Source organism: Lepisosteus platostomus, chromosome 17, assembly GCF_059453375.1.
Source record: "Lepisosteus platostomus isolate fLepPlt1 chromosome 17, fLepPlt1.hap1, whole genome shotgun sequence".
Taxonomy (NCBI): domain Eukaryota; kingdom Metazoa; phylum Chordata; class Actinopteri; order Semionotiformes; family Lepisosteidae; genus Lepisosteus; species Lepisosteus platostomus.
Genome location: NC_142627.1, coordinates 19,973,952 through 20,000,478, shown reverse-complemented (window position 1 = coordinate 20,000,478; position 26,527 = coordinate 19,973,952). Strand labels below are relative to the sequence as shown.

Below are 26,527 nucleotides of genomic sequence, written 5' to 3'. Positions count from 1 at the left end.
CTGGACAGATGCATGTTCCAAGTGCAGTGACGTGGGGCACGGAGGAACAAATGTTGAGATGAATACAGCGTCGTTAAGAAACCCACTCCACAAAAAGTTTCCATAATGGTTGTGTAGTACGATTCCTCCTCAGTAAAGAGCTAAGACAATTAATAATATTTACCGAAGACTTTTATCCCAAATAAAGATCAGACGAACGCCTCATAAGTAGAGCTTTTGCTTTTTTATTGATCTCTATTTTTCTCATAGCTGGAAGGGCACAATATTTTCTCCAACCTGACTTCCAGTGAGTATGAGCAAGTCCTGGAGATCATCCGGAAAGCCATCATTGCCACAGACCTAGCATTGTACTTTGGCAACAGGAAGCAGCTGGTGGAGTTACTAACAACAGGAGCTCTGGACCTCAACAATCACGCACACAGGTAGCCCAAGACATCCTCTGGCCACACTCTTGACATTGTCCTGAGATATCCGCTTACCTGATGCCCATTCTTCAGGTCAGCATTTGTCACTCCACTTTGTCATTTCTCATCTGAAGGAAGGTGTTTCAAGAAAACCTCCACCAAGGCACTTGCTTGGAGTCCTCTGCAGCCCAGCAGTCATGAGTTTGAGCCCGAGTCATATGGCTAGCTGAATGTGACTGGGGCTCCCCAAATGGCAGTATGCAATTGGTGATAGGGATGGGTACAACAGTGACTCCAGAAATGACCCTGAAGTCTTGGTGATGTGATGTGTGAAAATCTGTTACTCCAATCTCCTGTAAATAAAAAAAACAAAACAAATCTGACAGGACGACATGTTGGAGGGGTGTGTTTATGGATCCTCATTCTTTATTTGTGGGTACAAGAATCACTGCTGGAAAGCCAGGTTGTAAATGACTGTTTATTCCAGATTGGGTGGGTATGTAATAAAAAATACAAATGACACTCTATTTGTTTTAAAATATTACAGTAAAGAGATGTTTGACCCAATAGCTAGGGAGAAAAAAAATGAAATGTACTCAGACACAGCCCTTGAGTAAAACACAGAGGGGAGGCTATTTCATAACGAGAAGAGGACAGAATCCTACTTGTGGTCATCTTAACAAGAACTTGTTTTCCTTTTTGTTTAAAGGGATCGCGTCATTGGTTTGATGATGACAGCATGTGACCTGTGCTCGGTCACAAAGTTGTGGCCTGTGACAAGGTTGACCGCTAATGACATATATGCAGAATTTTGGGCTGAGGTATGAGAATTTCTCTAATTAACATTTTTTGTTTCTTAATTTGTGTTGTTTTTTGTTTTTCCATGTTCTATTAAAAAGGCTGCTGCTGTCTAAGGTTAACAAAATGGTTCTAATCTATTCTTGCTTTCTCTGCACAGGGAGATGAAATGAAAAAGATCGGTATGCAGCCAATCCCTATGATGGATAGAGATAAAAAAGATGAAGTTCCCCAGGGTCAAGTGAGAATCTCTCAATTTTTATAACCCTCATGTTTTCTGTTTGATGGGTGTGTTACAAAATCCCACCTGGTATTGCCAGCCAAGCTTAATAAGCCAGGTTTTTATGGAGAAAAAAAAAGGTTTAATAAGCATCAAATCAACACAGCACTGAAATACATTTCAGTTTTAGTACTTCTTATTTAAGGTGTCTCTTCTTGTTTTTAAAAAGTGTTCTTTCCACAAAGCTGAAATTCTTCCATCTCTTGACATGTAAAGCAGTTGGATTAAGGAACTATTCAAACTATGCCCCTGGATTTATTCCCTGAAATTGCACACTACTACCATTTGATTCTGTTGTTCCAGTTCCTTAGAATACTTTTTTTCCTGTTTACTCAAAGGCGAGTTTATGTACTTTTTAACCTTTTACTTTCTTTTTTGATAGGTGGGTTTCTACAATGCGGTAGCAATCCCCTGTTATACAACTTTGTCTGAGTTATTTCCTCCATCCACCCCACTTCTGAGAGCATGCAGGTACAAATGCATTTTAATACTGATGCCTACATTGGGCAAAATACTGTGCTCACTGGCCAAATCTTTAGGAGTCCCAGCCAGAACAATGGATTCTCTCAGTGTCAGGCATGGTTGGGTTGAGGATCCAGACACAGGCTTCCAACACATTTTCCTGACCAGAACAATCCCAAATCCTGAAAACATAAGGAATCTACAAACACAAAACAACCCTCGTAACAGCCCTAAGTAGAAACAGTTTTGTTAGAGAAATCGAGGATGTGCTTCCAATATTTCAAAATCTTGTAGAATGTTTCATCTTGTTCAAGGTGTTCTTGCTGCTCACAGAGCCCCAGCATGTTATTTGGCGGAGGGTGGTGGGGGTATTCCTACTGTTTTGGGCAGTAAGTGTATATGATTGCCTTTTGGAAAAAAAAACTAGGAATCACTTTTTATATCATTGTATTAATTATCCTATAGATCTTTATTTTAGGAGTCTGGATAGTGCAGTTTTAAGCCACTGTGTCCTTGAACTACTGGGAATGCAAACAAATTCTGTTTAGTGATATGAAAAGCTCAACACTGCGTCAGCACCAAGGTTCTGTGATGGAATTCATGGGCACTCATCCCAGACACATTGGAGCCCCTGCTAGTTGTGGGATCAGGCAGACGTATAAACTACATCAACTTCTAATTGGAAGGAATGGTCTAAAAAAAAAAACACTACTTTCTCATACAATTGTTTAGCCGTGTTAAAACCTAAGGAAAAAATGCTACAATTAAACTCCCCATTAAGTTGACCTAGTTTAAGATATTCAATTTTTTTTCTCTGCATAAGCCTGTAGGCAAGCCTATGTCCAATTCTTTTGGAAGCAGTCTATTGAAATTGTTTGTTATCAGTGTCTGCCAACAGCGTCTGTTTAGTATGTTAATCAGACGTATTCCTCCTTTTTTTGTTGACAGTTTGCACTCAGACACAACCATAGCCAACACCACTGAAAGTTCCTACACTATTGAGAGTGGATGCTTTTTATGATGATAGGTTAAAATAGCTCGTTCTTTTACGATAACTCTCGTTATGGTAAACCTCAAGTTGCACATTCCCTCCAGTATTTTCATCTTTTCCAGATAAGAAATGTTTGGTATTTTTCATTTAACAATTTCACAATTGCACATTTTCTGGTACTTATAAGGCCTTTACATCTTAGAGTGTTTTCCATTCATTGCCTGAACTGTGTGCTTCTATTTTTAGGGAAAACCTCGCCCAGTGGGAAAAACTGGCTGAAGGAGAGGACAGTTCCATGTGGGTTCCCTCCCAGTCTGTTACCTCTGAGTCTGCGGAGACCGTTCCTGTGAAAATAGACAATTGATATGGACAGGGAGCTACAGAGACAGAGAGGGAAACAAATCTTGCGAAAGACTCCTGTGCGCACGACCACCTTCCTGTGAGGCCAGGAAGAGGAGCACTAGGTGGAGGAGTGATTTCGTTGAAGAACACTAAAAACATACAGTTACCTCATTGGGTGATGGAGGTCCATAGACTGAAGGTGTCACCTGGAATGGTGACTTTAGGGACTTCAGTTGAAGAATGAGGCTTGTGATCTGATCACCTGAACCATACCGCTTGGGAATATGTTCAGCAGAGTGAACGTCTATTTTTTAGCGTTTTGTTTTATTTTGTTTTAACCGATTTCCTTTGCGGTCTATATTTGCTGAGGCCTTAATTCAAAACCCTAACTAAGGCAGGTGGTTTTAAATCTGCCTGTTTTGTGTTCTAGAGGTTTAACCTGTAGAAATGGTACTTTTGAAACTGTGGTTGGCTAATTCCACAAAGCGCTAATGGATTGGTTATACATCAGCCGGAATGTTTATGGAAGATTCGTGTTGTGAGACTAAACAATGATTGCGGTCTCAGGAATGTGTCTGTTATCAAGAGAAAAGGTTCTGTACCAGTACTTGAATAAAATACAACCTATTCTTACAGCAGATGGCAAAAAAAAAACTCAACCTTCCAGGTGCAAGGAGTGGCAAAGCATTTTGGCCTAAGATAACATGATTTCCACTGTAGTCATAATGACTGGCAGTGTTCCTCACTGAAATTCTTTAACTGTGAATTCTGGGAACCTCCACTTTATATGTACATTAGCTTTACAGAACACCACAGAACAGTCTGTCTTTTTGGAAGACACAATAATATAACGAGATAAAGAACTTCTGAAATGCTGCAGTGAGCTCTTGAACTTCAGGGAATAAGAGCCCACAAATAGCTGTGAGCCTTGGGCATGGTAGTAAGGGTTATGACTAATACTGGGGTCAGGAAGACTGAACTGACTGCAATACTTTAAATTTGAATAATATCAAGAATATTTGAAGTCATGTAATTTATTTGAAATGTATCTTCTGTTTAAAATGATCCCCAAATGCAAACAGTTGCTTGAAATCAGTTACCATTGAATTATTCTAGAGCATGAAATGATCAGACTTAAACTGGTGGACTTAAAAAAGTCGTTGTCCTATTGTATAGGTTTTGTGATATTCAACAAAGTTAAGCTAATGTAATTTTTAAGGAAGAAGAGTTAGTTGCAGTAGTGAAAATATTCCCTTTAAAATAGCAATAGAGGATGGAAGACTGACACTGCAGGTTGGAATTGCACTCCCTAAGGTAGTATTATCAGATTCAGACTTTTTTTAGCAATTTGCTTTGTTTTTGTGTTTTTATTTGAAACATCTAACTTATTTTGGTTGTCCATCTTATGTTGTAGCATTTATTATTAGTCTCAGCCAAGCAAAATGCACAGATTTCTGCACACTGTGTACAGTCTGGGTAGACTCTGAAACAATTTTGATATTTGAAGAAATGTCTAAATGAGAATCAAACTGAAAATAATATCTAATAATAAGCTCCGTCATTCCTTAAGAGGAATAGCTTTAAAGTAAACAGAGAAAATACATGAATGGAAATGCCTTATTGTTGAAGATTGTTGGAAAAATGCAAACTTCTATTATTCATATCTATAATATACTCTTTCACCAAGTAACATGCACAGAATGTAAGAAGAGGTAACCGACAGGAGTGTAACAGCTGGTGTTCTCTTGCACTTTTGCCCAACTTGTTTTATGAAATCCTCAATCATTTGCTAGTGAGCAAGGACCTGAAGGGTGGAGGCAGGGATGACAACTTCAGAAAATTGGGAAATCTTTGTGGATAATTTTGTGAAAAATTATTTTCCATATATAAAGAGATATATACTATATTTGAGCGTTCCAAAATATGCATGATGTTCTAAAAGACTAAACGTAAGAGGTCAACAGCAAGGGTGCTGTGGGAATCTTTCACTCTTTAACCGAGTATGTTGAAATTCAGTAATAATATAACAGTGGTTTGTAAGAAAAGTCTATTTATATCTGAATAACAAAGTGGTTCATAACTCTGGGAAGTACTTGGAAATGTCTCTGTTAGGATTAATCTTTAGACTCAAAATCAGAAGCGGAAGAAAAAAACTCATGAAAAAAGCACATGGAGCAAAACTGCTACAAATGTTAGTCAGAAGCATGAATCTACAAGTTGGGGAGTTTTTATGTTGCTAACTTTCATACACGGTATTGCTTTTCTAGAGCGTGCACTTTAGAAGAAACTTCTAGAATAATGTTTGTATTGAATGTCATCCATACTTTTAAACAAATGGCCCTGCAAAGAATAAGATATTCTACAATTGTTTCACTGCTAGGATAATATAGCGCAGCTGCAATCATCAATGGTGCTATCAGGAGGTTCATCTTTGTGCCTCCAGTGTTTTAACCCATTTTTTTAAAACCAAGTCTTCTGGGTTGTAATAGGAAGGTTTCTATGTAGATTCCTTATCTGGCACCTTTCTGTTTCTTTGATTGCACTATGGTTAGTGTTTCTTTAGTTTTCAGTAACAACAGGCATTACTACAAAAAAAGCTGGCTCTTTACTTGTGTACTAGTACAGTGTGGGGAGGACATAACTGCATTTAGATTTATCAACCTATTTGTTGATGTAAACAAGATTCACCTTCTGTGTAATCAGAAAAACAATTATTTAAATATTACATAGCATTTTTTGTCATAAAAAAACTAAATATGTGTCTCTCCATATTAAAAAAAACACCATTGCCATTAAAAAGATGATGTAATTTTATTTCTTTCTGCTTTGTAATTTGGCTGTTCCCCAGTGTTTTTCTTTAGATGTCAGAAAGTGCTGTGTTGGTGGAAGACCACTGCAAACAATTTTGAACAAGCACTTTGTGTTATGAATATTGAATGGGAAATGGGCAGAAAATAGCAATGATAACTGCGAGCTAAGATAAATAACCATTTTAGTGTAGCATTGAAATTTCATAAAAGACATTTATTTAAAAATGAAATTGTTGTAAAAACTGCCACCCAACACTGAAATGCATATTAGATTGCAGTCAGTTACCAAAACTTATAATGAGTGCTAAAGCCCAGCAGCACAGGATAAAACACCATGGTGATCTACACAGTCTTCCATTCCGATTGGTCAAGATGGATGACTGCAAGGTTTTTTTACCTGTATATAGTTGATGTGAGGTGCCTGACCCAAGGAGGTCTCCTTCACACTCGGGTTGCTATTAGAGGAAAAATAATGTTAGGTATAAATTTAGCAATTATCAACACTTTACTGCACAAAGCAAGAACTATATAAATGAAAAATCTGTGTGATCATTACCAAGAAACACTTAAGTTGCTGTGACCTAGAAATTAATCAACCAACTTTCTCTTCCCCACCTTCCTTGATAAAAGAAATCAATGTTAACGGTACATTTTAATATTTTCTCAAGAAGTTAGTTCTTAAACTAATTTATAAGGAACTATATCCCATGTGTGGTTTATGATTTATTTTGGACTGCAGTGTCAATCCAATATGTCTTTTTAGCTTGCTTTGACATATATTTACTGTAAGTACGTTTCCAAAAATTAACCTTGTGAAAGTAGTGGCTAATGTTAGGGCCATAGCAGGTGTCTTTGCTTCTGACATTTTTGGTTCTTAGTAACTCTTCAGAGGGTTTTTCAGGAACTCAATGGCATTTGCATTGTGGAGTAACTTAATGTGATCCATTAGGCCTGGAGGCTTAGTACAGCATGCTTGCAATCAAGGGAATCTATAACCAGCTGAAGGGGAGAATGTGTGCATATTACTTGGGGTGTTGCTGCAAACCTGAGCTTGGAAAATATAAAAGTACCTGAAAGTGGAGAAATATGTTTAATATAAAAGTACCTGAAAGTGGAGAAATATGTTTAATGAGCACATTTAATGATGATTTTATGAAAGGAAGGTTTTTGACCTCATTCATGGTGTGCAACACAGATTAAATAGCATGTAAAAATATGAGAACATGCATGTTTTGTTTTGTTGTTTTCAAGGGAAGGTCTTGCCTTTAACAAAAGCTTTCAGGCCAGTTAATATGAAGGGAATTAAAGCAAGAACTTTGCACAAACAAACCTAAAAACTAAAATATCTCTTTTGGGGGCAATGCATTATATGTTGTTTAGGAGCACTTATTGTACAGCTATTCCTTAATATGGCTTTTATGAAACACCTTGTTTTGTAAATGTGGCTAACAAAATGATGCTTGTGCTAAAAATGGCCACAGTCCTCCTCGAAAATTGTGTAGTTCCAGAAACATTACTTCACTGAAATAGCTCAGGTTCTGCTTTGAGACCCCACTGTAATCTGCTCTTATAAATCACTGTGCTCTATGATAACTTTTTCATTAAACTATGGAAGGCAAGAGGTAGTAAGTATCCTGAAGCACGTAAGTGAATCAAATTATGCTGATCTAAAAAATGTATTTTCCCACCCTTTCAAAAAAGAAAGAAAGAAAAGGTCTCATTCTCTGTTGTTCTGGGAATAAAGACTGATGTTATTTATAATACGTGAAACGAATATTCACATACCCTGGTATGGTCAAATTTAACTGGAACTTAAACAGAAGGTAATAATATGCAGCTGCTGCTTTTTCCAAAGCAGTGCAAGAATATCAAAACAGGAAGGAGTCTTATTGTACTTTTCTCTCCATTGTTGCTACTGTAGGTATCCATTTCTTAGATCCTTGTCTTTCTGATCAGTTCAGTTGTGGAAAACAGTTAATGGATAATATTTACAACTCCTTTACTTACTGTTAGTAATCCGAGATCTGACTTGCTCCAATGTAAGAACAAATGATTAGCTTAGGTTTGTACACATATAAAGAACAAATGTGTGTAAAATCTGTGACCAAAGCTTGGGATGGGATTTTTTTCACAAGTAATTTGATTCAGGGTAGCATACCAAGTACTTGGTTACCAATTGAATAAAATAAGCTGTATTTTTTTTATTCTTATTTTTGGTTTGTATAAAATATATATGCAAGTGCAATAATTTTGAGATGTCTTAAATTCACATTTATAAATTTAAATATTGTATATGTTGTTTTTTCTCCATGTATTCATTTGCAGTCTTTGTATTTAAAAGAATACTCTTATGTTTGTACTATAGAACATCAAAACCATTTATTATACCATTGTAAATAAATGCACAGAACAGATATTTTGTTTTTCATTTACTTCTGTAGTCTTATTTCAAGTAATGAATCAACATTGAATATAATAGACAATGGGTGCAAGTAAACCAACCATAAATGACTTTAGAAAAAAAAACTCTTGTCCAAAACCCATCCAATACTGTTGTGATGCTACTGCTCCTCAAATATAGGCAATTTCATGGAAACCAGTCCATCACAGGTCACAAACAGACACAAACACAGCAGGGCCAATTTTCCCAGAAGCCCATTAACCTACTCGTATGTCTTGGGAGTACTGTAAGAAGAAACTGTATCACCTGAAGGAAACTCGTGCAAACGGGGGAAGTAGAGATAAACTTCACCCAGACAGCACCCGGGAATTGAACCCAGTACCCAATGCCCAGAGGCAGCAATGCTAATCACTGCACTAACATGCTGTAGGCAATTCCATTTCAAATTAAATATAAGCTTTGCTTTTTGAGCATTGTTTATCTGGTTGAAATAAAGCAAAGAAATGTCATTTTTTGGCTTTGACAAGCTTCTGTGTGGAATCGTCTTCAAAGAACACTTTAAACACATCAGACACCAATTTGTCCTAGGGATCTTCAATGGAATTTATATCCTGGTTCGACAGAGTAAAATACGAAGTAAGCCTATTGAAGTTTGCATCTTAATACCGTATGTCTGGGATTTGGACCATGACTTCAGTATAGGTTGGTGAGCATGGATTTCTAGTTTGTGTAGATGCCTCAGAACAGGTCTGGTTACAATGATGGGAGTGATTCTGTGGTCTTATAAACACTTTGGCAATGATTAGGAGGATGTATCACTCTGATGAAGCAGGTCTGGGCAGGTTATGTAACTCTTGTTCATCTGTCATAAGTTGTTATAGTTGCTTGAAAAGTCATGCAACATGTAAAATTAAAGAGCCTATATGTAAGTGTCCTAAGATGTCCTAGGATTCTTCACAACATCAGACAGCCATAATGAGGAAAACAAGCATCAGACTTAAACATTTCAAACTTTGTTTCTAATGGAAGAACAGAAGTTAAGTTCAAATGTTTGCTGAGCATCCTAGCAAACTGAATATTGTGTAATTGTGTCCTCTTTAATGTAGGCTCAACTACATGATTTTATCTCTAAAAATCTTCTCTAGCACAGTTATTAACATGTTTTCAGCTATATTTAAATATAGGGAGACTCATCAAAAAAGATTAAGAAACCAATCAAGTGTGATTGAAAAACGTATTATTCAAAATACAATTGTTAATGGTGCACGTAACTATATTAATAGAATGTACCTGATGCAAGGCAGAAAAAAGTTGGCACATTTTTGATGAACTTTCCAGTGTAATCCTATGGAATTGCATCTCTTCATCTTGCAGAATTTAGATTAGGCCAGCCCCAGTTGTTGGCTTGAGTGTTTATTCCAGGAAATGTCCTGAATGGATGATGAGGGAAATATCACCATATCATGACATGTACTGTAGCTGCTTAAGAGAAAATTACTGTTGTGCATATCACCACACCCACATGTGACCAGCATCTGACAACTAAGAGTATCTTCTCTCATCTGAGAAACTAAAGTATCTGAAAATGGAGGTGCTTTTGGGACCTCATCTCCTCTGTCTACTGCATCCAATGTCGAGTATTCCTTGCTGCCAAGAAGAAATTCTAATCTGAAACTCTTCCATTGTTGCTCGAATTCTTGTTTTAGACCATTAGATAGTTTAGACTTTGCATTGCTTATCATGACATCTTGTTCCTACTTGTGGCACAGTTTCCATTGCTTGACCTTTGTACAGTATGCCTGTTCCAAATTAAAGTTATTGTCTTGCAGTTTATTTTTAACTGCCCCATCACTCTGTTCACTGATACGGGAATACAACATTTGTGAATATTTTTTAACTACATTTTATTTAGCATTCCATTTTCTAGTAAAAACTGGTTCTACTCCCACTTTTTGACTAACATTTTAGAAAATGCATTATACAGTTTTGTATAAAACAGTTTTGAAAAATGGGCACAAACATTCAGGTCTCAGCTCTTTTGTCTGTCATTCTTCCTACTGTACCTGTATACCTTCTCTCAGATTGCCTTGCACTCCGGCTAAAGTGTGGAGATTCTTCATTTTTCTGGTGCCCAAGGAGTGCGGGATTTTATTAGGTCATGTTCTAAAGCACACAGGGAAGCTTTTTGTCTGGAAGACAGAAAAAATAAACTTTCCCTTTACAGCAACCACATTCTGTTGAATTTCCACGTATGCAAATCAACATTTAGATGTTTCTAATATTTTTTCTATAGTTATAAATCAATTACCTATAGTCATAAACACACCTTACAACAATAAGAAAAACTGAAAAAACTTATTCTTGGGGGGAATACAATGTAAAGAGCAGACTGGGAGAAAGATTACGTATAAGAGGAGGTCATCTGGCTCATCCAACCAGTGGATTTAAGGATCTCCTACAGCTATTTAGTGTACGAAACCGGGGTAACAGTTTCAACAACATGGCTGGGTACCTTGTTCTGAACGTCCACAAGTTTAGAAGTAAAAAAGAAGTGTCTCTTGTTCTCTGTTTTAAATACACTTCCACTTATTTTCCACTTGTGCCCTCTGAGTCATGTTTCACTGTTCCTTCTGAAACTTGTCTTCCAACTACATATAATCAAAAGCTTTACACTGGTGGCGCAGTGGTCATGCTGAGGTGTTATCTGAGAGGAGTTTGTATGTTCTTTCTGTATTTGTGTGGGTTTCATACAGTCCAGAAAACATGCTTCTAGGCTTCTAGGAAAATTGGCCCTAGGTGTGTCTGTACAGTATGTCTGTGTGTAGCCTGTGATGGACTGGTATCCCATCCAGGGTATACCCTGTCTGCAGCTGGCTGGGATAGGCTCTAGCTCCCCATGAACCTGAATTGGAAGAATGAGTTAGAAAATGGATGGATGTATTACACAGTGCAGGGTTTAGCTGCCGGAATTGTAAGTCAGTTGGTGAAAGTCAGGATTTAAGGGTATATGATTTCAATGGCAAAACCCACGCTGGGTGTAAAAAATGGTGCTGTGAAACACACTGGGGTGATGTTGGATAGACCCTACATGTAAGTCATTTTTTTTAACTGCACTGCCCTTGTGTCACTGTTGAAAAGCACAGCAACCAAGCACCCATATCTAAGGCACATCCCTTTTTCGTGCAAGACAGCTAAAGATTTTAAAACGTCCAACATTCAACAGGATAGCAAAATCAACAGGGATATGTATGAAATCAAGCATGGATTATATGCATAATAACAATGTACATAAGCCACACAAACAGTCACAGTTTGTTTATGGGGAACACAAGAGTCAGTTTTAATGACATCTCCCTGACTTTCTGTATAATATGGTCCTGAGCAAATCTCGTTTGTGACCAAAATGAAGTACTGATTTGTAATGTTGAAGGACTTCAGGACAGTTCGATGCTGATAATGAAATTCTTGGGAAAAATGTTATTTTAAAGGTGCAAGTGCCATCTAGTGTTATGTGAATGCTTTTACCAGCACTTACAATCAGATGGAAACTACTTGAACCACTAATTTAAACTGTAAATAATGAGTATGCTGCGTGCAACATTTTGATTATGCATGATATTTGGATATTTTGGATATTTTATGCACGACATATACAAATATATATTTTAATTAGATAAAGTCACTTGAGAACAACTTCTCATTTAAATTGTTGAACTGGACAAAATGCTTATACAGTACCTGTGTTTTACAGAAGATCAATCAAAGAAATAAATAACCAATATAAAAATAACAGGATATGTTTGTTGACAACTTTAAGGGTCAAGCAGAGAGGAATTAATCATATGACTAAAAATGCCCTCAAATGCAAAGGTAGATTGAGCTCATTCTGAAGGTTCTGAATGGGGCAAATGGAAATGACTTGTGATTAAAGATAGGAGGTCCTCCTGGCAGGTTCAGTTTAATAACAGTACCACATCTAAGGTCGCAGAATAGTACAGAGGTCTCCAAGAAATTATTTGGTGGTGTAACAGAGAGTTCAATCTTGGAGTGTCCATGTTGATTTATGCCACCAGAGGGAGGCTTCGGGTTGCTCTAGTGAAGAAAACAAGTGCACGAATTCGCACAAGGGAGTATGAGGTCTCAAACTCAGCTGGTTTTCATTAGGATTTCTACAAATAGAGAACACAGGAGAAGAAGTCTAATTACTGACTCAGTCTTAGGGTGAAACCAGTCTCAGGGGTAATTAACCCTGGTCAATGGTTAGATCATAACCACGGGAGCAGAGCTAAAGCAGTCAGTGCTGGCAAATCAGGTTCTTGATCGACGACTTACAGGCTTTTAACATTACAATTATTCCGAGAAGGCATTTTTTAAAAGTTAAGAAGGAGACTCCGGACAAGTAATTCAGATTGTGAACTAACTTAGGACGATGATAAAATGACACCAGAATTGCTCTGGCCTCGGTCCTGACACTGAATTTCTCCATACTCCCAGTGGTTATGTGAATTGAGCCATGAAATCAGTTAAGGGGGACCTGCCAGAGCTGTTCTCCTAATTCAAGTTCTGTAAATTACTTTAAACCAGTGAAGGATTTATCAAGGATGCAGAAGCCCAATTAGTCAAAGAATAAAGCTCACACTGATGAGTGTGGTAACGGGGAGTCTGTGATAAACTGGTATGAAATACAGAATGGTCTTAAATATGGTATTAAAAGAATGGTATTAAATATGAGGTTTCCCAGAGCAGTTTAAGATGTCATTCTATAAGCTACGTCACCACAGTCTAAAATGAGGAGTAGGGACACTTGCAATGCACTAAACCTAAGGAGAGCATGAGATCAATCAAATCTTGAAATCTACATGGAGAGGCAAACCTTTCTTAAAGTGGATCCCAAAATATAAGAATGTCAAGATTAAAAAAATAGACAGTGATCGTGAAACAAAAAAAGTAAGAAAAAGTTTGTCCGAACTAGCCCCGTAGCATATTGTTTGTGCAAAACAACAGAATTAATAAGTATGTATTAATCTTATTATTCTTTTCTATTCAAGTTTGAACTTCTGTATTGCAATCTATCACAATATTACATAACCCTTTATCTGCAGTTCTAGGCGCATTCCTCCTTACTTCCACACTGTTCACCTCCCACCCCTGCCAACAGTCTTCCCTCCACATCATAATAAACACTAACAGTTTAAAAATGACTTTTAATACAACTATGTCAAATGTAAATGAAAAGATATGTGTAATTGATTTTATACGGGAGTTTGACTGCACAGCGCTGCAGCGATCACGTCCTCACTTGCTGCCTCTGCTGCAGGCTCACTGTGAAGAAACAGAATTGCAGAAGGGCAGCACGTGTCCCCGGGCTGCTCGTGGAGCAACAGCAGATCGGATTATGATAGCTATGGCATTGATGGCCAACTTCTCAAACTTGATCCCCATTGAACGTTTGTGGGATGAGCTGGGATGGGATGAAGTGTGGCATCCAGGGCTCAGAAGCACATGCTCGTTCACATACTATTAGAGTAATGGGACAGAACACTACAAAACAGCATCTGCAACATGGTGCAAACCCTGCGCTGCATTTATACAGTGGTGGTGGCACATGCTTTTAGTCTGTAACTTTCACAATAGAACCTCTGTTGATAAACGTTGCGGAATAGAATTGTAAATCAGCAGGAATTTACCCTCTCATGTCTAATACAATGTCAGTGCACCTGCTGCAATAAACATTTTGCACTTATCCTGTTAATAATGTAACAACAGAGAGGGGGAGGGGTGTAATAAAGTAAAAAATTGGGAGGTTATTCATTCAGTATTAACATCAGGTTGTGACTCCAGTTTGCAGTGCAAGCAAATAATAATGATAACTAATTTCCCCCAGATAACAATTCACTGCATGAAGTTAGGGATTACTGAGCACTACACAACACACGTGTTCATTATTCTCCAACAGACTAAATAACAGAGCAATAATCAGGCAAAAAGACATATTTATAAACAACTGAATAAACACACACATGCTCTACTCAGGTACTGTATGCTTATGCAGATATTTCCAGTTCAGGGAGCTTAGGGGCCTTACCTTCTATATATACCCTGTACAGAATGCCCAGAATTATATATTTAAAATATAAATACATTAAACACCTTACAAGCCCATTGTGAATAAACCTATTTCCTAAAAAAAGGATCCTGACTTGAACTAAATCTCCCTCTGTAAAAAAATGCAATGGAGTAGGAACCACATTTCTACACAAAGGCATCACTAAAATAGGAGAGAAGATTTTTAGCCAGTGCATTTCACAATAAAGGGAAACTAGGTTTGTGACCAATTGCTGAATAGTGGACAAATGGGTGTTTAGTTCTGTACTTAGTGCAGCAATGCAATCTGCTACACATTGTGTTCCACTGAGTGGTCCTGCGGGAAAGCCACTTTAGCTAGCAGAGAAAATAAATACATTTTATTCATAAACCCCAGCTAGAATTCATAATTTCATTAATACTAATCTCTTTCATAGCCTGATGAGCAGAAAGCACAGAAACAAATTCACATTCATTGTAAACACAAAGGACTACACCTTCTTCAGCTAGCACCTTCATTCAGGGGTTGACTGTGTGGTGTGATTCCACCATAATTATCACTTTCTGATAATAAGCTATGACAATGAGCATGAATGACCGAGCAAAATGACACTTGCTTTACAAATTGTGGGGCTCCGACATACTAAACCTAAGGTTTCAAGAGATGCGATAATGTTTACTTCCACAGCGAGGGGTAGTTGGAGAAAAGGAAAAATATTCACATTCCCTTATCTCATACTGTCTGCTTTCGCTTAAATAAACATCAAATGTGCCCTGTGGGTTAACAACGTGATAGCCGTGCTGAATCTACTCGGACCGTTTTAAAGTACTGTATGCATTATGGGATTACTGTCAAGTTAACACGAAGTATTGCAAGTAAGCTGCGTTTTATAGCACAGCGATTTATTTGTGTTAAATATAAGTCGTCCTAAATAGGCAACATTTCTATCAAATAAAAAAAAAACTTCTTACCTTAAGAAGTGCAAGCTTTCAATCACTGAAAATCAGCATCAGCAGCGCTGTTCAAGTGAGCCTGACGGAAGAGCGGAGCACTTTGTTGTCATGGTGAGAGATCAACTTCCTGTACACTGGCAATCGGGGAAATACTTCTTGGTAAGCGTCTGCAGTACACTAACTTAAAAATAAGCGATATACAGGATTTTGTTTCTCCGCGAATTAATAATAAAGTCATGAATTGTCATATGCACTGTGTTAATATTACCATCGAAATGAAGTAAGACATTGAAAATAGACAAATGCTGGCTTGACGCCTACAGGTTACATAACATTTTAATTTTTTTGTAGTATTTTTTCTCTATTTGCACAATTGCTCAATGCATATGAGCACATAATATGTTACATACATGTATATTGTTCTTTACAGTTAAATGATGGGCGCTCTAGAACAGCATGTGTTCACTAGTACAATGTCTTTAATGATCAGAATATTCTACAAAATAATGTAGTGAAGTATTTCAAGATTGTTGTTTCAATGTAACAAAGCTTTGGTACAGTATACATGGAGGTGCCTAGTCTTAATTATATATATATATCTCAATCAATATATTTATTATATTTTCTGCTTTTAGTGATGTGGGCTGACCAGGAAGAAAGAAAACTACGTTCAAATGTTCTCAGCAAGACCCGTAAAGAATTACTGCAGGGCTTGGAAAAAGCCCACAAAGCAGACATCCTGGCTTATAGCTCAGGACACCTCAACCATGACAACCTGTGTAAACTGCCAGTCCAAAAGGCTAATGGACCTATCTGGGAGAGCTCAAAGACTCCAGACCCGAAAAAAACACTATCTCCCCACAGACTGAAGACATCAGAAGCTTCTGTCAGGAAAATGAAAGATGCTTTGATGGATTTCACTGTAAAAACTGCTTCAGTAGCCGACCGGTGGAGAGCACAGACCCCGAGGTCTGAAGAACCTTGTCTGTCTGCTGCAGCCAGCGCGAGCCATCTGCAAGTGGACAGCAAGGACAAACTGAGAGGCTCTTTGGATCCTGCCGAACTTTTATTGTTTAAACCCCCGGGCATGAGAAGCGATGGGACACGCAGTGCGCAAAACCCTGATTGTTATCAGCTCACACAGTCCCACCACGCAGGGCTGACTAAAAAGGAGCAGTTTAGGCTGATGCAAGAATTGGAAAAGGTGGTCCTGAAGAAACAAGACATGAAGGAAAGACACGTGTTGAGTGGCCACAAAGCTGCAGAGCACCTCGCAAGGAAATTGGATCGGGTAGGATACTATAAAACCATTTTAATTGTGTACCGATTTCATGAGAACGGTCCATGGCGAAACATCTTTTGGCTGCCCCATTATCCTTCTCTTGTCCTCTTGTACTGTACCACTCCACTCCAGCTTGTGTGTGTTGTGCTAAAGCTTGGAATAAACACTCACGATTGCAAACAAATATTCCCACCTTCCATCTCCAGAAGTTCATAGTTTGTGTGTATGGAGTTCTAAAACGGTCTGTGTTCAGCTCAAAGTATTTGACAATGGGAGTTGTCCTGGGTTCATGGAGCACTCATTCACTCTGACAAGAGTTTCTGGTGGTTTCACTACACTATGTGGTTGAGAATAAATATTTAAGCAGACTTTAATGGAGTCTTTTAGAAACATGGAATAGACAAATATATAAAATAAATGTAACACTTAAATGGTAAAGCACCATTGGTGTAGGAGAGTTAATTCTTTTAGTTGCCTCTGTACATAGCAGTAGTCGTGTTCTCAGTCATCCCACAAGAGGGAGACAAATACCATGACAAGAAGTAAGTTCTTTATATCCTTTACTAGGCAATAGTTTAGTGTATGGAAATAGAAGTTTTGTATTTAATATCACTTTCACATATTACTCATCATACTAATGTTAGAACAGTTGCTCTAGATTAGAATATGTGACATATTACAAACCCTGGCATGTTTTTAACTTTGTAAAGAGCCTGAATTATGGAATGCGTTGCATGTGTTTTCCCAAGTTTTCTCCCACAGTGCAAAGACATACTGGTAGGCTAATTAGCTCCTGGAAAATTGGTCCTGGTGTGAGTGTGTGCATGTCTGTGTCTGTACATGCCCTGCAATGGACTGGCATTCTATCCAGGGTGTATCCTGCCTTGTGCCCTTTTACTTGCTGGCAGGGATAGGCCTAACAGTCATAACACGGATGGACGGCTTCATGGACAGATGGATAGATAACACTTGTGCTACAACGCCGCCTTTTCATAAAGAAGCATTAATAGTAAATGAATGTAGCAGACAATTAATGCTTATCTTAAACTGCTCATCTATTTCACTTTTGAAACAACACTTTTGAAACTTTTTTTAAATCTTGGGCAAGGTGACGCTGTTGTACTACAACAATGCAAAGTATATAATTACTGAATTAATATGGTGTTAAATTGGATTAATACATATCCCATAGATGTCTGTTGACTCTACCTGGCATCGTGTTTAAAGGGTATTCTTATGTTTTGCCCTAATACTGTATTATTAATATTGCCCTAATACTGTGCCTGAATACAAATAAATTAAAATGTTTACAAAAAGGAACTGAAATGCTGTCAAATTGCAGCTGTAGGAAGGTGAAAACACCCCAGATTCCGTGGCCTGACAGGTTGACACAGTATGTGTATGAAGTGGTGTTCCCTAAGCTATTCCAATGACATCTGAATATCTGTAACACAGGAACTGAAGAAGTTGTCTTCCACGGACGGGCCCAGTTATTCGCACCTGAAGGTGTTTAGTGACATTTTTTCTGACGTGTGCAATGGGTCACAGGTCTTTGGGGAACTTTTGAAGGAAATTAAGGTATTTTATTTTTATGGATACATTTTACTGTATGTCTTACTGCCTTAAGTCCTACAATTAAATGTGAAGATACACATGAAAAAATGTAGATATCATTTACATAAATGAGGAGATCAGTTTGCTTGTGTTTCTGTAGATTCCAAAGAGGATTGTCCTTTTGTTTAGGCATCATATAACCATGTGATACACTTATAAATACACATATGTTTGATTGGCGAAACATATGCCCCATGGTGTTCCTGGAGAGACACATAAAAAGGAATTTTAATTTTTTTAAAAAGTAGGAAAATTAGTAAAATTACACATAGACCTAGCCCCCTTTTTAAGGAAATTTGATTATTTCTTTTTCTTCTGTTAGATGGAATATGACCTCTATTTAAATTCCCTCCTTGAATCCCAGCCTGCACTTCAGCTCATGGTAAGCTTATTGTCATTTGATGTAAATGTTTGTTAAAGACAGCAGCTCAGGGGAGCACAATTGTGTATGAAGCAGTAAAAAGGAACTAAGGTTTAAGGATGTGTGAAATGCAGTGATGCAGTTAGCTAGTTTTCATTGTTATTTACTTGCTTGTTTAAGAGAGGTGCTGGTTTTAATTTCAGTTTGTGGTCTGATTTATTTAGATCAAAATATAAATAATATTAGGCATACTTTAGCAAATAGTAAAGTAGCTAACTTTAGCCATATCCTTAGGTGTACCAGCACATACTGCTCCAAACACTGCATGTTGGAAATGTTCTATATAAATTCCATAGCTTTTTTCTGTGTAGTTCTCTTATTCAGAATGTTATATTTCACATTCTGACCCATGAAAGCCCCTGGTGGAAGAAATCCAAAGGACACAGAGCCAGTTTGTGATGACACAGGATGTAGAGCTGGCCACAGAGGAAGTCCTCCGGCTGGGAGAAACAGCTAAGAGAGCACTGGAGGAAAATGAGCAGTAATTATTACACAGAAAGTCTTTCTTTGTTGAATGCCACTGGAAACTTCACCCTCAAGACAGTCCTTTTCTATCACAATGCTAAAGGAAATTTTACCCATTTTGAAATGTGAACTCGGGAAAATATGCTTTTCTGGATTGAGACTGCATTAAAAGATTAATCCAAACCAGTAATATTTTGTGTCTAATTAACACATAGATGTGTTGCACAATAATGGCAAATATTTCATAAAAATATGAGATATGCAGACTAAATCTATTATTTGATCTAAGGTACTCTGAATCAGTCAGTTCTAAACTTTAAGGAAACTTTGTTCAAATGTTATTCCACTGGAAGCTATTTGGTCTTCATAGCCATCATAATCACTTTTTTTAATTACAAAAATACAATCATAATTTTATTATAAATGTGTTTAAAAACTACTTAACTCAAGCTCACCTGTCTAGAAATACAATCTTCAGAACAATTCACTTGAGAATTCCGCTAATGGGTTTTCAGAATATGGTGCCTACTAAAGGGTTTTTAATGTTTTTTGGCATGTTTTCCAAATGAATCCTTAAACAGCTTTCATTTGACTATTTATTTCATGCTTCACTAATTTTTATTGTCTCTTCTATAAATGTTTGCACCAGACTGAGGAATGAGTTGCAGATTGAAGTATCAAAACCCGGAAGCCTTGACGAAAAAGGCAAGTGAATTTTAATAAACTGTGTTTATTTACAGTATAATGTTACCTTTTTTTGAATACACATGGCAGGCAATGTATTGTATGTGTGACGCCGAAATCTAATCTGATATTTTAATCTTCATATACTCTAGGTGTTTTTCCCCGATTTAAGGCAAATGCAGTTAAGTTAAGCAAGGTAACTGTAGTGTGGGTAACAGATGGTAACAGTTGAAAGATATTCTGTTTCAAGTACAGAACAGATTAATCCCAAAAATGCACGTCGATGTCAAGAAAGTAGTGACCCACATGGTTTAGTAAGTTCATTGAGAAAACATAAGGAGAAAGAAAGCAGTTTATAAAGTGATTAAAAATAAACAATTTGTGGATAAAGAAAAGGAATTGAATGAATCAAAAGCATGGGTACAGTAAAAGGGATATTGTAAAGACCAAGAGAAAGAAATAGGACCAGAAATGAATACTGCAGTGGAGACTAGTACTAGAAATACTAGTGAATTGTAAAAGACTGGATGAGATCCTCTGATCAGTTCCTGTAGCTGCTAACAGCCAAATGGAAATTTGGTTAAATGAAGATTGGGCAAAGGCCTTCTTTACCTGTGCTCTTTCCTTTTGTTCATTTCATTTTAGGTATAGTCATTTTTGTGATATCTTTGAGTTTCACTTTTGGATGTTTCCTTAAAGTTTGTAAATTTATTTCAGATGACAAGTGGAGCCATGACATTGTATTCGCGACTTCTGGACTTTTTTTTCAGAAATCCACAAGGATTATGTGCAGACAATGAAACACAAAGAGATCACTCTTTGCACACTGGACCATATTCAGCACATGAGGTACCAGGTGTGGGCAGCTTGGGAAGAGGTTCGGGAGCTGGAGAGAGAAATCAAAGAAAAAATGGTTTCAACCATCACTACTGGCACAACTGAGAGATGTATCAGAGACTCAAAGGTAAAGATATTTCTACAGTAGGTGAGTGAAGAGTGTCAACCACTGTTTTACAATTAGCACTTCTGCACAGAGGCTGGCTATCCACAAAATAATCTGGCAAAACAAAAATGTCATGTGCCAGAATTTTTACAAGAAACTGAAGACATGTATTGCAAGCGAGTGCATTTCAGAAGAGCAGAGCAAACCTGCATCCTGTAGGCAGAGAGGAGCAAACAGATGGCTGAAATATAGTACATAGCTGTACCCTAAGACACATCTTCTCCCACATAATTGAACAGAATATGTCTTGCTCATCAGAATGTGTGTAGTTAGAGCAGCTGCACTCTTCCGATATACTCTCAGTTGCTAAGTTGCAAAGCTATATATTTTCCATTATAGTGATTATAGGGAACTTCAGTATTTCCAATTTCAGACTCCGCTGCTGATCAAATTAAGATAAACATACAGTACTGGGATGGTGTGGCATTCTGTTACTCTTAAGTGTGACCACATATATATATATGATTTGTCTGTTTAGAAAAAAACATGTATTACTTTCTTATTTCCTCACTAAACCGAATCACAAGACCTTATACATTTTTTAAAAAAATGTGTGCACCACATACATCTCACTTCTGATTTATGTCAGGGGCACAGACACACAAATATCCAGTTTAATGACATTATTTTTTATCTGCAGGCTGAAGTAATGAAATTGTTAACCTCCAATGAACATCTACAACAAGCAACAAAAGTAAGTCTGTAATGGTAGATGCTGCTATGCATTATTTTTATTTAACTAAATATAGACCTGCAACTAAACTGTTTCGAATTATTTTCTATACATAAAACACTTGTTTTATGCCACACTGTTTTTGTTGTATTTAACCTACATCTATATTACTGTTTTTATGGTTTTTGACATTTTAACTGTTTATACTATTAAGTTTTACATACAGTATACTGTATGTACAATTTCACTCAAGGCCTGCTGAAACTCTTGTTAACAGTCTTGCTGAGAATAATTGAACAACACTTAACTGAATTCTACTATGTGGCAAATTGTCATATTGTATTTTCTCTGTTGGCACTGTTGTATTCATACAGACATGTGAGATACATTACTTTTATACTAACCAATAATATTTATTCATATTTTAGTTAAAGCAAGTTTAAAATGAAATGGAAAAGAAAATGCTAAGTGGCAAGAGCTTTTTTCTAACCCTCAGAAAAAAAGTAACTCAATGGGTTTTATTTTTCATTCATTTGAAAGGATCTGGAAAATGGCACATCTAAAGTACTTGGCAGGATGAAGGTTCCTGATGAAGTGCAAAAGTATGTATCACAAAAATCATTAAATATACTGTACAAATATATATACAGTATATTTTGTACTTTTAGGACCACTTAATCTTTTATGTAATTCTAGGGATCTTTGGAACAAGATCAAGACTGCCTTGAAAGAAAATGATGGACTCAATTCTCAATAAAGTAGTGTGCTGCAATATTTTTTGTCTTTTTATTTTTATTTTTGGCTGATTCAGTGGTTGGGACTCAACATGTTAGCTATAATAATGCTTGGGGACAAGTGGTACACCATACTGTGATCGTGCCTCCTGTCTGATCAGTTCCCTGTGAAATTATCAGTTGTCAGAAGCCTTAGAGCACAGAGCAACGTACTTTATTTTTTAAACACAGCAAATAATTTACCAAGACATGGTTTGTTAATGTTACATCTAATAAACATATAAATTGCATTTTTATTTGCCACTTTCCTCCACAGCCTCTTTTCTGATTTCTCCTATAATGGGGAGTGGCAGGATATTGCCCCACAACTCACTAACTTACACTAGTCAGACTTTCAAGCTTCACAAGGGTTACTTAGGGGGAAGGGATATTGTCAAAGATGGGATCATACATGATTAACAGTGTAAAAAATAAAAGCTTAAGAACATAAGAAAGTTTTCATATGGAATGAGGCCATTTGGCTCAGTATTCTATAGGCCTCATCCAGCTTTTTTTCTTGAAAGAGCAATAGTAATGTATTGCATTTGACAATATGACTAGGAAGTTTGTTCCACATTTCCATAACCCTCTCTGTAAGGAGGAGCTTCTTGTTCCCAGTTTTAAATGCAGTTCCTGTTTCTGTCTTTCCATTGATGTTTCACCTCTGCATCTGAAGAAGGCTGTAGTAAGACAAAAGGTTTCTTTTGTGAGCACCTTTAAGGATTCTGAATGCTTAAGACAGGTCCTCTCGCAATTTTTTCCGTTTAAGAATAAAATCTGTAGTTGTTTTAGCTTGAATGCACTGGGCTGCTGTTTCCAGAAAGAGCTTTATAAACACTTATTTTCATGTGGTCTTCTAACTGAAACAAGGAGGGAGGAAAGGAGAAAAATAGAAACAATTTGTGCATGTGAAATTAAACTACATAGTGTTACGAAAATGTTATGCACCTCGACGTACTGTATCTCCACAAAAATGGTTAATATATTTTTTTTAAAGGTATGATCACTGAAGAAGATTAAATCAGAATTATTTATTTTGAGCAGGATAGGCTAATTAAAACTTTGAACTCCTGTCATTAGAACATTTGGATTTCATATAATTTATCATACTAAATGACCAAACAATTTCAAAACAAATTCTGAAGCTCCTTAATGGGCTCACAAAGTAAAATGTAAGTATCTTCTCTTTCCACTAGAGGTCTGCCTTTCTCTATGAAATTGTTTCAGCCTGACAGCTTTTCTATGTACGGTGTGCCCTAAATTAGTGGTTGCGAAAGCCACTCTAGCCCCAGAAACCAAAAAGACCTGTTTTCCTTCCATCCATTTCTAATAGTTTACAATTAATTTGTGTGATGGCTTGATAAAACCAATTAAATATCCCGCCGTATTGTTTTATCAAAGAAAGGTCCTGGTTTTGTACTTCGGGCCAAGAGCTTTGTGTCCATTTAAGCATGATAATGATAAGAACTATTTGTAAATACACTGATTTATACAAATATGTTTTAAATACATTTTCATGTGTGGATAATTGAAGATAGAGTTGAGAGGCTTGCATTGAATGTGTGAAGGTGATTGAATATTTGGATGTAATTCCTGGATCAATTATCCATTTGAAATCAAACAAAATGAGTCCAATTATGTTCTCTCTTTTGGAACTGTTGTTCTTATGTACATGAGCATTAATATTACTATTATTAATCTATTCAGCTGAAAACCTGTATCCATGGAAATTTAGCACAGTACAATTTCCACTTATAAACCTGAAACACAAATGTAAGGGCCAGATTTTGAATATAAAAAACCTCTCAAAAATATTTGATAAATATATTCAGTGAAAGTACTCAGTAGGTGTTGATATAAATTTACCAAAAAGCCAGTGCTAGAGAAAAGAAATAGATTTAATCATTGCCATTTTTGTAATAGAAAACAAATCATGGTTGGTACAGTATATAAATATTACAGTTCATGCCTATGCTCAGTCTCAGCATTGAAAATTGACCAAATGCCTTATGGGTTGGTTGGCAATCCTTGACTTGCTTTGCCACAGTGACACTTAAGAACTTTATTGGTCCCAAGAGCTGTACTGATCCTCAAATCGATACTCAGACCTGGGCTTTAGGATTTGTGAAAAACGGTAGATGGCTGACAATGTCATCTTCAAAGGACAGCATGCGTGTTCCTTAGCCCTCCTTTGCTGGTACAAGGGTTGCAGCAGTGTAATTGAGTCGATTAAGAAATTAAGGGTGTGGTGGCATGTGTGTGGTGGAATAATTAAAAATAAAAACAACGTGAATTTCAAATTATGCATGGAAGAAAGAGAAACCGTTTTGTCTCATGTAGTCGTTTTGAATGTCAAGTCAAAGCAATTCCACCCTAAGGGACGGTATATCATATACAGTATCAAGTATTTGCTTAATGGAGAAAGTGCTCAGAAGGCTTTGTCATGCCATCTCTCTGTTCTCGGAATTAAATGTATTGTCTGACAGTCCAGTGTCACAGTACAGAAGAAAAACTGACAGCCTAATTTGAGTCTGCAACTCGCCTTCCAATGTACATACTGTAGGGCAGTTGATAAATTTTGTGGCAATCAGTGTCATTTTCTACTCTGTTGGAGCTTTTTAATATTATCGCCTGTCCAAACACAAGAGATAAAGCTCAATTTTTATTTACGTTAGAGCACAGATTTTGTGCACTTTCAACATATGTGTTACTGATTGTCCTTATTACTCAAGTCTGCAGAATCTGAAGAATGATAGACTAGTTTCTGTTCGTGTCTAAATCAAAGTGATTGTGCTGTCTGCTTAGATGTTCCTACACAGAGACATACACATACTGTATAGTGTAAGTACAAAGTGGCATAACAGGAGGAAACAGAAGAAAAACAGAAAATCGAATTGCCAGGTCTGCACAACTATACAAATGCATTGTACTGACTGCTTTGTCGTGTGATCTTCCTTAAGTTGTGAAACTAGAGATGCGAATATCACCTTAGCATATTATTTTTTATTTTCAAAATATTTACAGTTTAAACAGGCAAGTCTGGAGATTTTGAAATAAATGTGTATTTACTTTAAAAATTCCTAACCTGGACATATATTGTCCTGCTGCATATAATGTGTACCAAAAGCATTGCTGCCTTATTTAATATTAGAATATCACTGGTATTGTAGGGCTCCAGTCACCCATAGTTAGATCATCTGTCCCCCTCAATCTGATTCTATTTTGAGATCCTGCCCTGAACATTAACTACTATATACTTATATAGTAAGATTTATGTTTCTTATTTATAACTACTGTATATGAAAGACAAATATAGTTTTCTTTTGCATTTAAACACTTTATGTGACTTTCCATTCACATTGTTGATTGTTGAGGTTCCTTGGAGATATAGTTTCTTTCAGTCTTATTCGGCAATCTGATGGTGATTTGCACACCTTCTACATCTCTGATCACCACTGGGTGTTTTGCAGGCTACATGGCACAATCATATATTCCCAAAAGCACACTGTTACTGAACACTCCCAGAGGACTCAGTGGGACTATATGAAGTAAAATTCACCAAATTGAAAAGGGAACGTGAATACTTATTAAGACCTTTTTAGCTGAAGCTCATGTGATCACTGCTGATTTAAAAAAAAACATTTAACTATCTGCACTTTTCGTTTTGCTTCTGAGGCACATTTGCAGTCAGTAATCCTAAATTAAATTGCTAATGTATAAATTCCCTCTGAATGGTTTCACACATCACATCCAAATGCTATGTTAAAATAAATTTGAAAACACATTTTCTACTAGGATACTGACCATACCAGAAGGTCAGTATGTAGCATTCAGCTGCTGTTTGGCTGCCATCTCTTTGCATCTCACCAGATGATGGGTCATTGTGGATCTACTAAAAATGATACTGGAAATACTTAATTTCATTCCAACAGAAATGGAAATGATTCATCCCTGATTGGTGCAGTGTACAAGATTGTAACTCTAATGGCATCTCAAATCATATTTAAATAAAACCAAGACAGTACAAGGTTACGGTGATCAAAATATTTTTTTGAAGGCCTGTGTCCTTTCACTAGCAAAGAAAGA

The 26,527-nt window shown here is 36.9% G+C and overlaps 2 protein-coding genes and 1 long non-coding RNA gene across 11 annotated transcripts in view; 2 read left to right on the top strand and 1 right to left on the bottom strand.

The window, feature by feature from the left end:
• pde10a (phosphodiesterase 10A) overlaps positions 1 to 6,076 on the top strand; it is a 93,455-nt gene extending 87,379 nt beyond the window's left edge. For 3 of the 5 annotated variants that reach the window (XM_088609508.1, XM_088609504.1, XM_088609503.1), the window contains exons 18-21: positions 250 to 422; positions 1,114 to 1,225; positions 1,363 to 1,443; positions 1,865 to 6,076. In XM_088609508.1, the coding sequence (XP_088465634.1) occupies positions 250 to 422; positions 1,114 to 1,225; positions 1,363 to 1,443; positions 1,865 to 2,182 (684 nt within the window). In that variant the 3' untranslated portion in view covers positions 2,183 to 6,076. The remainder of the gene's footprint in view (positions 1 to 249; positions 423 to 1,113; positions 1,226 to 1,362; positions 1,444 to 1,864) is intronic. The other 2 variants (XM_088609507.1, XM_088609505.1) reach the window with 1 other exon arrangement.
• Positions 209 to 15,634, bottom strand: LOC148646323 (uncharacterized). Of its 2 annotated transcripts, XR_015927850.1 has the most exons (4): positions 15,545 to 15,634; positions 6,485 to 6,542; positions 2,007 to 3,279; positions 209 to 757 (listed from the first exon to the last, which is right to left on the bottom strand). It is a non-coding gene; the product is annotated as an uncharacterized LOC148646323 (long non-coding RNA). The 2 variants fall into 2 exon arrangements; XR_015927849.1 differs by lacking the exon at positions 209 to 757 and having other exon boundaries at positions 865 to 3,279.
• LOC148646322 (uncharacterized protein C6orf118-like) lies at positions 15,605 to 22,440 on the top strand. 4 transcript variants are annotated; one of them, XM_088609510.1, is made up of 10 exons: positions 15,605 to 15,685; positions 16,162 to 16,817; positions 18,264 to 18,386; positions 18,787 to 18,804; positions 19,200 to 19,324; positions 19,958 to 20,013; positions 20,763 to 20,956; positions 21,636 to 21,689; positions 22,209 to 22,270; positions 22,365 to 22,440. In XM_088609510.1, the coding sequence occupies exons 2-10, from the start codon at positions 16,164 to 16,166 to the stop codon at positions 22,423 to 22,425; spliced, it is 1,347 nt and encodes a 448-aa protein (XP_088465636.1). In that variant the 5' UTR covers positions 15,605 to 15,685; positions 16,162 to 16,163; the 3' UTR covers positions 22,426 to 22,440. The 4 variants fall into 4 exon arrangements, with proteins under 4 accessions (XP_088465636.1, XP_088465635.1, XP_088465639.1 ...); XM_088609509.1 differs by having other exon boundaries at positions 15,606 to 15,685; positions 18,745 to 18,804; XM_088609513.1 differs by lacking the exon at positions 18,264 to 18,386 and having other exon boundaries at positions 15,606 to 15,685.
• The last annotated feature ends 4,087 nt before the right edge of the window (positions 22,441 to 26,527 follow it).

Coding starts and splice junctions, on each gene's coding strand:
- LOC148646322 (XM_088609509.1), top strand. CDS start 16,164: ATGTGGGCTGACCAGGAAGAAAGAAAACTACGTTCAAATGTTCTCAGC. Junction 18,805..19,199: donor AGCCTGCACTTCAGCTCATG/GTAAGCTTATTG, acceptor GACCCATGAAAG/CCCCTGGTGGAAGAAATCCA. Junction 20,957..21,635: donor GATGTATCAGAGACTCAAAG/GTAAAGATATTT, acceptor TTTTATCTGCAG/GCTGAAGTAATGAAATTGTT.